This window comes from Leptodactylus fuscus, chromosome 5 (genome assembly GCF_031893055.1).
Source record: "Leptodactylus fuscus isolate aLepFus1 chromosome 5, aLepFus1.hap2, whole genome shotgun sequence".
NCBI classification, from domain to species: Eukaryota; Metazoa; Chordata; class Amphibia; order Anura; family Leptodactylidae; genus Leptodactylus; species Leptodactylus fuscus.
The window spans coordinates 195,254,629-195,267,098 of NC_134269.1; the positions used below are offsets into that span (position 1 = coordinate 195,254,629).

At 40.4% G+C, this 12,470-nt stretch overlaps 1 protein-coding gene across 2 annotated transcripts in view; it reads left to right on the forward strand.

Annotated features, from left to right (window-relative positions):
• ARHGAP26 (Rho GTPase activating protein 26) overlaps window positions 1-12,470 on the forward strand; it is a 229,047-nt gene that overhangs the window by 55,721 nt on the left and 160,856 nt on the right. For both annotated transcript variants that reach the window (XM_075275014.1, XM_075275015.1), the window contains exons 6-9: window positions 3,077-3,187; window positions 6,992-7,096; window positions 9,229-9,358; window positions 10,805-10,905. In XM_075275014.1, the coding sequence (XP_075131115.1) occupies window positions 3,077-3,187; window positions 6,992-7,096; window positions 9,229-9,358; window positions 10,805-10,905 (447 nt within the window). The remainder of the gene's footprint in view (window positions 1-3,076; window positions 3,188-6,991; window positions 7,097-9,228; window positions 9,359-10,804; window positions 10,906-12,470) is intronic.

Below are 12,470 nucleotides of genomic sequence, written 5' to 3' on the forward strand. Positions count from 1 at the left end.
ATTGTTTTCCTCAGGCAGAATCTGCCTGAAGAAAGGTCATGTCGCTTCTTTTTTCTGCTAGCAGGAAAAAAACTTCTAGCAGAAAAAAAAAGCTAGCAGTCTCCATAGACTTTAACATTGTGTGGAAGCAGATTTAGAGGCGAAATCTGCTGTCAAAATCTGCCTCATTGTCCCCGTGTGAACTAGCCCTTACATGACTAGGGCTAAGTTCACATCTGCGTCAGAGATTCCCTCGAAAATGAACATAGAGAATCTGCTTTCAGCGGATTCTGCTGCGCAGTCTCATACATTCCTACACATTTTACTTTTGTAATGTGTAAAACTTTCAAACAAATTTTGTCTCTTAGATGCATTTGTGAAATTTAATCAATTTTGCAGTTCTGTCTGTACTTCCAGAGATCCCACTAGCTGAAAACACAGCTGGGATATGGGAGCTTGTATATAACCAGCTTGGTGCGGTATGAAAGCTAAGAATCTCATCTTTCATCTGACACTGGAGCACTGTTCTAGTTTTTAGAATGCCAGAGAGAGAAATGTTTGAAGTGCCATCCTCTAGTCCCACTTCATACAGGAGCCCACCCATACTCTGTGAGAGGATTTCTGTTGGCAATAGAGAAATGGGGGGGAAGGTGTATTTCAATATAGGACATTACAGAAATGAGCCAAAATCTGTTATTAAAGCATATTATAGGATTTATTAAAGCCATTATTAAGAAAAAAATGAAGCTTACCAGTGCATTCCCTTAACTCAATAAGCTTTCTTACAAGTAGGGGTGCCCGAAGTCTATGCACAATGCCTTCCCTGTTGCCTCTTTAGCTCTATGCCATGTCACGGACTCTGCTTTACTCCTTCTGTAGTTGCTTAGCGTACGCCACAATTTTGAGGCTCCTCAGTTGCGCTATAAACGGGGCCTTCTTATATATATTGGTATTAAAGCTCATGCAGTGCAGAGAATGTACTGGTTTTATTTTCTCCCGCATAACCCCATTAACGTTACAACTGCAGGGGTCATGTTGTCATATGTAGTCCCTGCTGTTACTGTATAAGTTTATGGCAAAGTGTGTGTGTGTGTGTGTGTGTGTGTGTGTGTGTGTGTGTGTGTGTGTGTGTGTGTGTGTGTGTTTTTTTTTTTTTTGGTTTTTTTTGGTCTTCACTAGAATTAATGCTTCTAGGGAAAAATACCTCAGTAATATGTTATTCGGTTCAACATACCACAACTTGTTTTTCTGTAAGATAACATATCTTAGTGTAATGTGACCCTGTTCATGGGGCTAATCCAGTGCAAACGCACAAGTCACGTAAAATAGCGCTAGTTAAGCAGGTAGTATAGTGGAAAAGGAATCAGTTTGTCATAATGGATCCCGCTCAGTGACATGCATGCTGACTTCACAACTCTGTGACTTGTGCAGTAATATGCTGCTTGACGGCTTTCTCCCTATGCATAGTAATAGGGAGAATCTGTCAGGCTGCAGCCAATATCATGAGTATATCGGCCTCCTGGTTGGCCATGTCCTACAAGGAATAAGATGTAGGTTGTCAGAAACTGCTGCACATAAGTGACGGACTGATAACATTTAGGTGTCTGTCGCTGCTTTGCCTGACTCTGGAGAAAGCTGAACTAACTGCATTATTCTGGCTGTCATGACAAAATTAGAAATGTGCCATCAGAAGAAAACCTTGAAACCAGTAGGGACACTGAGAAAAGAGATTAACAGACCAGAAGAACTTAGGGAAAAAATAAAGGCTAAATCTACCATAATATGGTGTAGAAATAACTTGGCATGGTTGGGTGATGGAGCGTCCTATGAATTTGTTAGTGGGTGAAAGTAGTTACTGCTTTATCTCCATGTTTGACAGATGTTTCCCATGTCTGGCGTGACAACAAAATGCTAGTTCCTGTCATAGAAGAATGTGCAATCTCTGTGAAATAGTGAGGAACACTTGCAGATCTTATCCATAATATAAAAGTACTTACATGCTGTATGTACTGTACATGCCTGAAGAAAGAAGCGCACACTATTGCTTGCAATTCCCTGCACAGTTTAGTTACTGACTTGTATAGGAGTTAAAACATTACCGTGTATATACATATATACAGTATGTATATAGTATAAAACTGCAAAAAGATGAAAACTGTTCCAGTCCTACAAAGTAGCTATTTCCTGTCTGTCAACATCAGTCTATCGCCTCCCCCAAGCTCCCACCACCAAGTTACAGTGCACATTACAGTGATAAACACGATACCGTTGTTATGTATGTCACTCTTTTAAAGGGATCCTATCATTAAAACACAATTTTTTGTGACTAACACGTAGGAATAGCCTTAAGAAAGGCCATTCTTATCCTACCTTTTAGATGTCTTCTCCACGCTGCTGTTCGGTAGAAATACTGGTTTTCGTCGGTATGCAAATGAGTTCTCTCGCAGCACTGGGGGCGTCCCCAATGCTGCGAGAGAACTCTCCAGCGCCGCCTCCATCTTCAGGAACGGCCTCTTCACGTGTCTTCCTCCGGTGCTGGTGGTCAAACTTCTGGGTCTCGGGCAGAGCCAACTGCGCAGGCCCACAGGCCACAAGAAAAATGGCCGCTTACATAGTTTTGAAATCGCTGATTTTTCGCTACACATTTTCTGCATTGTATGGATGGGTTTTCTAGAATTTGGTGCCGTTTACGCCACGTGGAGCCCCCCGCCTTAGTGTTTTGCAAATTAGGCAGTTGGTGTACTGGGTGCGGGCCTACAGCTCCTGAAGCACTGCTAATAATACTAAGACACCCATTATCTCCTGCCTGGGCCAACTCGCGCAGTGAGTGAGATTTGCTCCTCCCATTGATGACATCAACCATCCTCGAGCTGAAGGACCGCCTCCAGAGCACCAGCTGCAGCATTTGCATAAGCCTGCACAGCTGTATTTTCTCCAAATGTATAAAAGTGATATGCATAACAAAGATATGTTTTTTATCACTGTAATGACATGGTGACCATTGAATAGGCGTAGTCACGGTAATAGACTCCCTTTCTTTCTAACTCCACTAAAATGGTGCACGTAGTTGGTTTAATAAGTCCATTTTCTGTTGCAGGCCGACAGCCAGGTGGACCAAATGCGGCAGCATTTCTATGAGGTGTCGCTGGAGTACGTTTTGAAAGTCCATGAAGTTCAAGAGCGAAAAATGTTTGAGTTTGTGGAGCCGGTAAGCCGACGATCCTAGATTTTACTACTTATTATATGGTATATAGCATTTCAAGCAATCTGTCTCACTTGACCATTTTGCGTTCTCTGGTCTTTATCGCTACTTTATAGAAAGCTCCCTGTGAAACTCTTTATTAGCTCCTTCTTGGAGTTCCTTTATTAGTTTCTCATCCAGCAGGATAGTCCAGGTCAGAGAGGCAGCGACAGAAGCATGGACCCTCCGCTAATGCAGTGTTTGCTGAATCTGCCCTCTGTACTCCTGTGATGTCCACACACAAGGCTGTATATCTGTATAGTATAGTCTTGGGAGGCATAGCTTCACTTCATTTCCTCTTCTTTTTTCGTATAGGAAAACAAGTGGGCTGTGTGACCCATGCTTTATCTTCTATCGTACAATTCCCAGAATAGAAGAGTAGTAAAATTTTGGGAAGTGTTTTTTTTCTTATGTCCTTATTCTAGGCTTTTTTTTTTTCTTTTTTTTTTGTCTTTAGGCAAGAACTAATGTATGTTGAACACGGTCAAGGCTTGTAAAGTGTGTTAAGGTTACATATAAGGCTACTTTCACATGACTTTTCTGCTATTGTATCCATCGTTAGTGTTGAGCGAATAGTAGATACGAATACCTCGCTCCCATAGGAATGCGTGTTAGCGGCCGGCAAATCTTCACAGCGCTTAACCCCCTGGTGTTCGGCCGCTTCCACACATTCCTATGGGAGCGAGGTATTCGACGAATAGTTTTGAATACTACTCGTTCATCTCTATCCATCATCACTGACAGAAAATTGTCCGTCTTTATCCATTAGTCTGGCAGTTTTCATGGAGTTGAGAGGACAGAACAACTGGTAGAAAAATTATAGTGTGTAACTAGCCTAAGGCCCCATGCGGTGCTTTTTTGTTGCAGATTTTGATGCGGTTTTTTTTAGCCAAAGTTAGGAGTGGATGTAACAGAAGGAAAATATCTAAGAGCTTCCTTTGTTTTCCATGCCTTTTGTAGCCACTCCTGACATTGGGACAAAGAACTGCAGCAAAATCTGCAACAAAAAATCTGCTGCATTTCTGCAACACGGGTCCTTAGCCTAAGGCTTCGTTCACCTTTCCGTTTTCACTTTCCTTGTTTCTGACCTATTTTAAGATCCGGAAAAAGGGACTGATCAATTGAAGTAGCCATTCATTCAGTTGGTCCTGTAATATTCAGGCCGCACCCATTCTGGTAGGTTTGGTTATTTTGCAGGAAAAAAAGCCCAACACATTGCTGTTATCTTGTCTGCAGAAAAAGAAGGCAAACTGAAAGCCGCCATTAACTCTTTGTGCATTCACTTCAGTACGATCTATAACTGACCCTAATAGTATTTTGTAGTTTGCACTAATTATCAGTTTATCGCTTCATTAAAACCAGTAACCAGGCCATCCTTCACCCCCTGCACTCTCTCCTATACATACATGACCTCTATAGTCTTTGGGAGTTTTTAGGACCCATGGGACTCCATCTGCATGTGGTGCTGTCTGCAGGCTAAAGCAACTGTGAACATTTTGGGTGTATTTTCATCTTTGTGTCAGTATACGGCTGTAAGTGGCACTATATAATGTAAGATAGGATCTGTCACTAGGTGCCTAGAACATCTCCATGGTCAGGATCAGGGATTCTTCACCAGACTTCTGCCTCACAATGGTAACGATGGGGTGGGGTCTGTTCATGCGGCAAATAGAGTAGTGGAGCAGTATTTCTCCATTTCCTCTGCTTTACAGTCACAGAGCTATGTACAGTGAATATGCCGGATGTAAACTGATAGATATTACTGTAAGATTAGGTTTTTAAACTGATCCAACAAGTAACAAGTTATTCTTTGAACTATACAATATTAAGAACTGTATAATATCTTTAAAAATAATTTATTTTGAAGTTGGAGCCAATAACTTTATGAAGGAGTCTGCATCAGAGTGGGAGTCAGTCAGGCTGTATGAAGAGTTCCTCAAGCCACTTCATTCTCAGCCTGTACTTTCCAAATTGTTTTTTTGGTGTATGTAGAACTACCTGACCATTGCTGGCCACTATTCCTAACTAACGCTCCAGCCTTGATCCTGCCGTTTCCATGCTCTTAGTCTCCGCTCCCAGTTTTTTCCTGTGTTGGGTCCATGCTCTTGGTTTTCGGTCAAGTCTTTGTCTGACCTGCTTGGTGACTACATGTTATGTCAGAAATGAAGTAACTTAGATCAACATAAGATCCTATTATGAGTAACGCCTGGTCTACTAGAGCTGCGGTTAGTTCAGCAGTAGAACTCGTGAGAACTCGCAACATCTGAGTTTCCTTTGTGCTGTGTATGTAACATAATGAATGAATTGAGGTGACCTTTATGACGCATGAGACACTATTCCTTCCATATTTGGTGGTTGTGGCAGCTTTTTATACATTTTTGTTCACCATAGAATGTCATTGTTGTGGATGTAGCATGTGACTAGTAAGTTTCACATGGTCTTTGTTGTGCAGGAAGTAAGAGTGCTGAATGTATTTTCCATGTGGCTTAGGTTTTATGTTCACATGGACTTAGAGTTGAAGATCCTCTTCTACTGCCCATTTCCTGTTCACACAAGGGAACAGTCGCGCTGGCTTAAACCAGTACACAGCAGCTATATAAATAACTTGCAGATTAACCAAGGCTATTAATTTCTGTATATATTTCCGGCTACTTGTCCTGATAGCAGTAAACAGACATTCCACAGAGATTTCCCTTGTAAACACATCAACATTTTCTTGCCCTGAGTGAATGCATTTCAGCATTGCATCTTGCCTGAGCCTTGGGGCTCATGAACACTCCTTGGCCACATGTGCCGATCCTTTGCTTACAGCCTTGATATAGGGCTCTGTTGGCACTCTGTGTTCCACAATATTGAACTCCACGTGGAATTAACATTGCAGACATTTTTGCAATTGTTCCATTCGTTGGATCTGTGCTTGTGGAAATCCATTTGCTTATTGAAGATAAAAACCAATTCAGCTGTATTTTAATGTGAATTTACCCTGTGTGAGAAGGTGACAGGCAGAGTGCTGAAGGCCTTGGGGGAGTTCACACGGAGGAAAGTGTAGTGTAATCTGGCACGTATACATGTATCGGCAGATGACGTGCTCAAAATGCTCCCATTCATTTCAATGGGAGTTAGGAGCGTATACGCCACATTATTTTGCGGCCGTGATTTTGCGGTCTTGAGTAGGCCTCAACCCAGATGTGGGTCCTGGACTTGTTACTAGACCATAAAAGCCTGCAGAGCCTACACTTCAGGGCAGATCCTGGGAGTGAAAGGAGGCGCCTGTGTCTGTCCTGACACACTGAGACTGTATTGCTCTGTTTTTATTTACTTGTGTGGTTTGTAGTAAGCCCCACATACAGTTAGTGCTCAGACGAGCAGGATTTTGTTTGACGTTCTTTTGCCTGAAGTTAAGGCTATATTTTATTTTTCTTATTCTGTGCCTGATTTAAATGTTTATTTTTTCGTTTTTTTTTTTTTCTAAATTAAACCTGTTTGCTACAGATTTTGTGTCCCTGTCTCTGACTGGTTGGGTCCGCACCATTGCTGTTACTGACCTACCTGTTTCTTTAGTCTATTTCACACTGGCTTATGGAATCTATGTGAAATAAAACATACACTATGGAATCAGGGGAACATAACCCATTATATGCCTAGTGAATAGTCTTTATTTTCATTTCTGCAATACCCATCTCATATTTAAACTCATTTCTGAAGTGAATGGCAGTGTCTACAAGGTGATTCATATATGGTACATATCATTTTTTTTTTTCTTTCTTTCAGCTACTTGCCTTTTTACAAGGACTGTTCACATTCTACCATCATGGCTATGAACTGGCCAAAGACTTCAGTGACTTCAAGACCCAACTCACCATCAGTATCCAGAATGTAAGAAGTGCCTACTTTTTTTTTTTTTTTTCTTTTTACTCTTTATTGCTTTACGTTTTATTGGTCATAATACTGTACTTTAAGAAAAAGTAGGTAAATATTTTAAAAATGTTTTTTCATGGCTAACGGAAAAGATAATGACGAATGGCAAGCTTTTGAGACCATTTATGTCTCTTCATCCCGTATAGTAATTGATATGTCTGACTAAGGGACCCAAGTAGCATTGAAAGCTTGCAGTTTATCATCTTCTCAGCTTGGGCATGTTGACATCTGTGTCTTAGGGGGGGTCTTCAGTGCATTGTCTGTCAAAATTGTGGCGGCAAATATCACGCATGCAACAGTTCTTCGTCTGCAAAAATTTTCAATTAAATTTTCATACAATTCCTACAGGTAGGTAACAAATGAGTCAAAAATATTTAATATGTATATTAAATAATATATGAATATTAGACTTGGTCATTTATTAATAGAAGAAAACTATCTAGTATCACATATGTGAATTGCAAAAGTATACAAACATTTAGGATCAATGGGATGACAGTCAGGTGTGATGGGCAAACTGTTAGATTTAAGGTACACGCAAGAGATTTGAGAACCTCAAAAGAAGAATTGCTCATTCTTATCAAGCAGGAAAAAGTTACAAAACCTCTAAAGAGTTTGGACTACACCAGTCCACAGTACAAATGGATGAACTTCCAGACCGTTATCACCATCCCCAGGAGTGGTTGATAAGCAAAGATCATGCTAAGAGAAAGATATACAATAGGCATAGAGAAACCCAGGGTAACCTACAAACCAATGTTTCTCAACCTTATCAAGTAATCTACCCGCTAGTGAGAGTCCTAACTGAATACCCCTAGCAGTAGTAATATCTTATAAATTAATTTAAGCATTATATAATGTCCCCCACACTGGCCACATGTGTAATGTAATGGTCCCCACAGTACCTGCAGGTGTCACTTAACACCCAGTGAGGTCTATATGCATGCTGCAGTGCCTGCAGGTTCCCTTGCCCAGTATGGATGCCTGCACATGGTCATGGGCACTATTCTTACAGTAGAAGCGCAATAAATGCTTCCATCACTACTGGCATGCATTGCAGTTACTGGCGCACAAGGAGCGTCCATCCAACACTCACCTCTCTGCTCCAAGATTCCTGCTATGCAAGGCAATGAATTCTGAACTATACTATACAAAAATGTCAGGACATCTGTCTATAAGCTGAATCTCAAGAGAACATGGGTCATGCAGCAAGAAAACAACCCCAAACACAAGTTGTTCTCCCAGATAATGGCTAAAGAAGAATAAAGTTAGTTTTGGAATGGCTAGATAATCCAATAGAAATGTTGTTGGAAGGACCTGAATTGAGCCGTTCATAGGAGGAAACTCGCCAACATAACAGAGTTGAAGCTGTTTTATGAACGAGCTAAAATTCTTCCAAGCAGATGTTCAGAACTGATCAACAATTATTGGAAACATTTATTCCCATACAAGGATGTCACATCAGATACTCACATATTGGATTGTTTAATTCTAAAAATAAATGACCAATTCTGATATGTTTGACTAATTTGTTAATTTGTTTCCCTTTATATATTTTTAGGACTTCTGATGTAGAATTAGATCAAATTTATGCAGAAATATAGAAAATTCTGAAGTGATCACAAACTTTCAAGTGCCACTGTAAATTATTATTATAATATGCAACTATCTCAAGTTCAGGTCAGATCAACGGCTGAATTCAGTTTTAAGAGTAACAATGTGCTTAGGTTGTCTCTTCCCATTCAGTTTAAAAGGATATACACTGTGTTGGCAAATCTCTGCTCCTAAGTCCGATCTCTAGGGCGGGGCTTGTGGGAACATCAGATCAGCATTTCTTTACATTGTATCCATAAGCTTCATAGAGGTGAATCTATGGCTCAGCTGTGCTACACGGCTTCCTTAGCTCCCATTCACATTTTATAAGCATTACGGAAATATCCTAATGTGGCATTGCTCCACTCTTCCGATAATCCCATCCTAGGGGTCAGGACCTGGGAGCAGTTCCTCGGTCTCTGCAGTGATTTGGCCAGAAGGGAATAACACTTTTAATGTATAATTTTCATTTGATGGTTTCTTGCTATATATTACAGACTCGGGATCGCTTTGAAGGAACAAGGTCTGAGGTGGAGGCGCTGATGAAGAAGATGAAAGAAAACCCTCATGAACAGCAGACTTTTAGTCCTTACACAATGGAGGGATACCTGTACATACAGGAGAAGAGTAAGTAAAGTGTAATCCATTTGCATGAAGACTGCCAGGGCTTTGCTTTCTGCTCCAGATAAGCACCTTTACCTGTAGACAAAGGGGACGATGTCAGTTAAGCAATGGGGGATGGAACAAGGCGGCAGCTAGAGTTGGTTTTCTGACGCAGAGAATGAAGCCCCTGGTTCATGTTCTGTGTTCAATAAGACTTCCCTTATATTTATCTACTATGTATCTATCTACACAGTACAGAATAAAATCTCAAAACCGTATGAGCCACCACATCAAAACTGTTTAGGTTTTTTTTTTGTATTTGATATCAGCCATGCAGAAACACTAAATATTTTATATACTGTACATTATAATTCAGACATCTGGGTTTATTGTTGTTTTAGGTAGGGTTCACAGTACCATTGGTGTCTGCTCAGAAGGTGTCCGTTTAAAAAAAAAACAAACAAAAAAAATGGACGCCTATCATAATGGACAAAAACGGACAATAAGTGATGGCTATCAGTTACTGTCCGTTATATGTCCATTACCCATAGACATCAATGTTAAAAAAAATAAATAAATAAAAAATAACGGATACTTAATGTTCGTTTTTTTTCAAACGGACAGAAAAGTCCTGCATGTAGGATTTTTTGTCCACTTGAAAAAACAGACATGGTTGTAAATGGACACAAATGGACACTAAAGGACACAAGACAAAATCTCATTGAAATGAATGGAAATTGCAAACAGACCAGCTAGTGTCCGTTGCTAAAATCTTGTACGGAGAATAGCCATGGACACTGCTGAGAGGACACCTATGGTAGTGTGAACGCTCCCTTAGCATATTAAGTTATTTAGAATGCATGTATTGTGCTTGAGAAATATTTATTGTAAAGCCCTAAGCATGTTTCTCAGATCGGTGGGGACAGCTGCACAAAATGGTCTATACATGGAATATGGGGAGAAGTGCATCATTTCCTGGTTTGTCTTTAAACCCAATTTGCAGGTACTGGACTGGTGCATTATTGTAGAAGGTTCCTTATTTGGGAATTTACTTAGGGTCTCGGTTAATTTTAAAGAGGACTTTTCACTACCTCCACTGTGTCTAGTTCTTATCTGTAATAGGCACTTCTCCTCTGAGTCCTTCACAGTTGGGCTTTTTTCTCTAGCCCCCACCATTCCTGAGCAAGCAGTGCTGTTAATTGTAATGTCTGATATGCTATTTAGGCTCTGTACTGTCAGAAGGGCGGTGTCAGGCAGGGGCAGGTAAAGGGGGGTGATTCAGAGCTCGAACACTGACTGCTTTTGATTGGAGCTCTGAATCGCACCCCCTGACTGACACCGCCCAAAAACTGTGCTCAAAAACTCTGCTTATACTCGAGTATACACGGTATATGTTCAAGTTTAATCCCAAAGTAATATGCTAATGTGAGGACTTTTCTTTTTGCTAATACATATGTCACTTGATTGCAGGACACTTTGGAACATCTTGGGTCAAACATTACTGCACCTATCAGCGGGATACAAGGCAAATCACCATTGTCCCATTTGATCAAAAATCTGGGGGTAAAGCGGTAAGTTAAATTGTAGCTGTCACTGCATTAAGCAGGTTTTTCGTATTCGAATTTAGGAAACTCTGTGACAACCCCCCTTATGGGAAATGTAATGTTTGTTATTTTTCCAAATCAATATGCAAAGAAAATGCTATTAACAAGAAAATGGATTTTACTTACTAAAGGCTTTTTCTTTCTTTCCTCCTTCTCATTTTCTCTAGTTCTAGGATATACACACATGGACAAAATTGTTGGTAGCCCTCCTTTAATGAAAGAAAACCCCACAATGGTCACAGAAATAACTTGAATCTGACAAAAGTAATAATAAATAAAAATTCTATGAAAATGAACAAATAAAAGTCAGACATTGCTTTTCAACCATACTTCAACAGAGTTTAAAATAAATAAATAAATAAATAAATAAATAAAACTCATGAAAAGGCCTGGACAGAAATGATGGTTCCCTTTACTTAATATTTTGTTGAACAACTTTTTGAGGCAATCTCTGCAATCCAATGGTTCCTGTAACTGTCAATGACACTTCTGCACCTCTCAGTAGGTATTTTGGCCCACTCCTCATGTGCAAACTGCTCCAGTTGTCTCGGGTTTGAAGGTGCCTTTTCCAGACGGCATGTTTCAGCTCCTTCCAAAGATGCTCAATAGGAATTAGGTCAGGGCTCATAGAAGGCCATTTCAGAATAGTCCAATGTTTTCCTCTTAGCCATTCTTGGGTGTTTTTAGCTGTGTGTTTTGGGTCATTGTCTTGTTGCCAGACCCATGATCTGTGGCTGAGACCAAGCTTTCTGACACTGGGCAGCACATTTCTCTCAAGAAACCCTTGATAGTCTTGAGATTTCATTGTACCCTGCACAGATTCAAGACACCCTGTTCCAGATGCAGCAAAGCAGCCCCAGAACATATCAGAGCCTCCTCCATGTTTCACAGTAGGGACAGTGTTCTTTTCGAGATATGCTGCATTTTTCTGTCTGTGAACATAGAGCTGATGTGCCTTGCCAAAAAGTTTGATGTTTGTCTCATCTGTCCATAGGACATTCTCCCAGAAGCTTTGTGGCTTGTCAACATGTAGTTTCCTTATTAGTTTTGCCAGATTCAAGGTATTTTTGTGACCATTGTGGTTATTTCTTTCATTAAATGAGGGGTATTAACAATTTTGTCCATATGTCTATTTCACAATAGGAGGAGAATACTAGGCCAGCATACATCCACGGGAAAAAAATAGTGTCCCTTGCTGACCATATTTTCTCATGTTATTGACAAACTCTTGTAATGCGCTTTTTCTGACCAAAGAGGTAGGGAGTTAGCAGCTGCCATACAGGTTCTCATTACGGGACCATTGTTTTATTGGATGCCAATTTACCTATCAGTATTTTTGGCATGTGGGAGAAAACCAAAGTATCCAGAAGTAACCCACATAAAGACTGGAAGAACAAACAAACTCCATGCACATGTTGACCTTGGTTGTATTCCCCAGCACGGCAAGGCAACAGTGCTAACCACTGAGCCACTATTTTGTCAACTCCAGAAAAACGGATATGTTGTTAGTGTAAAGAAACAAGAGAGTCATG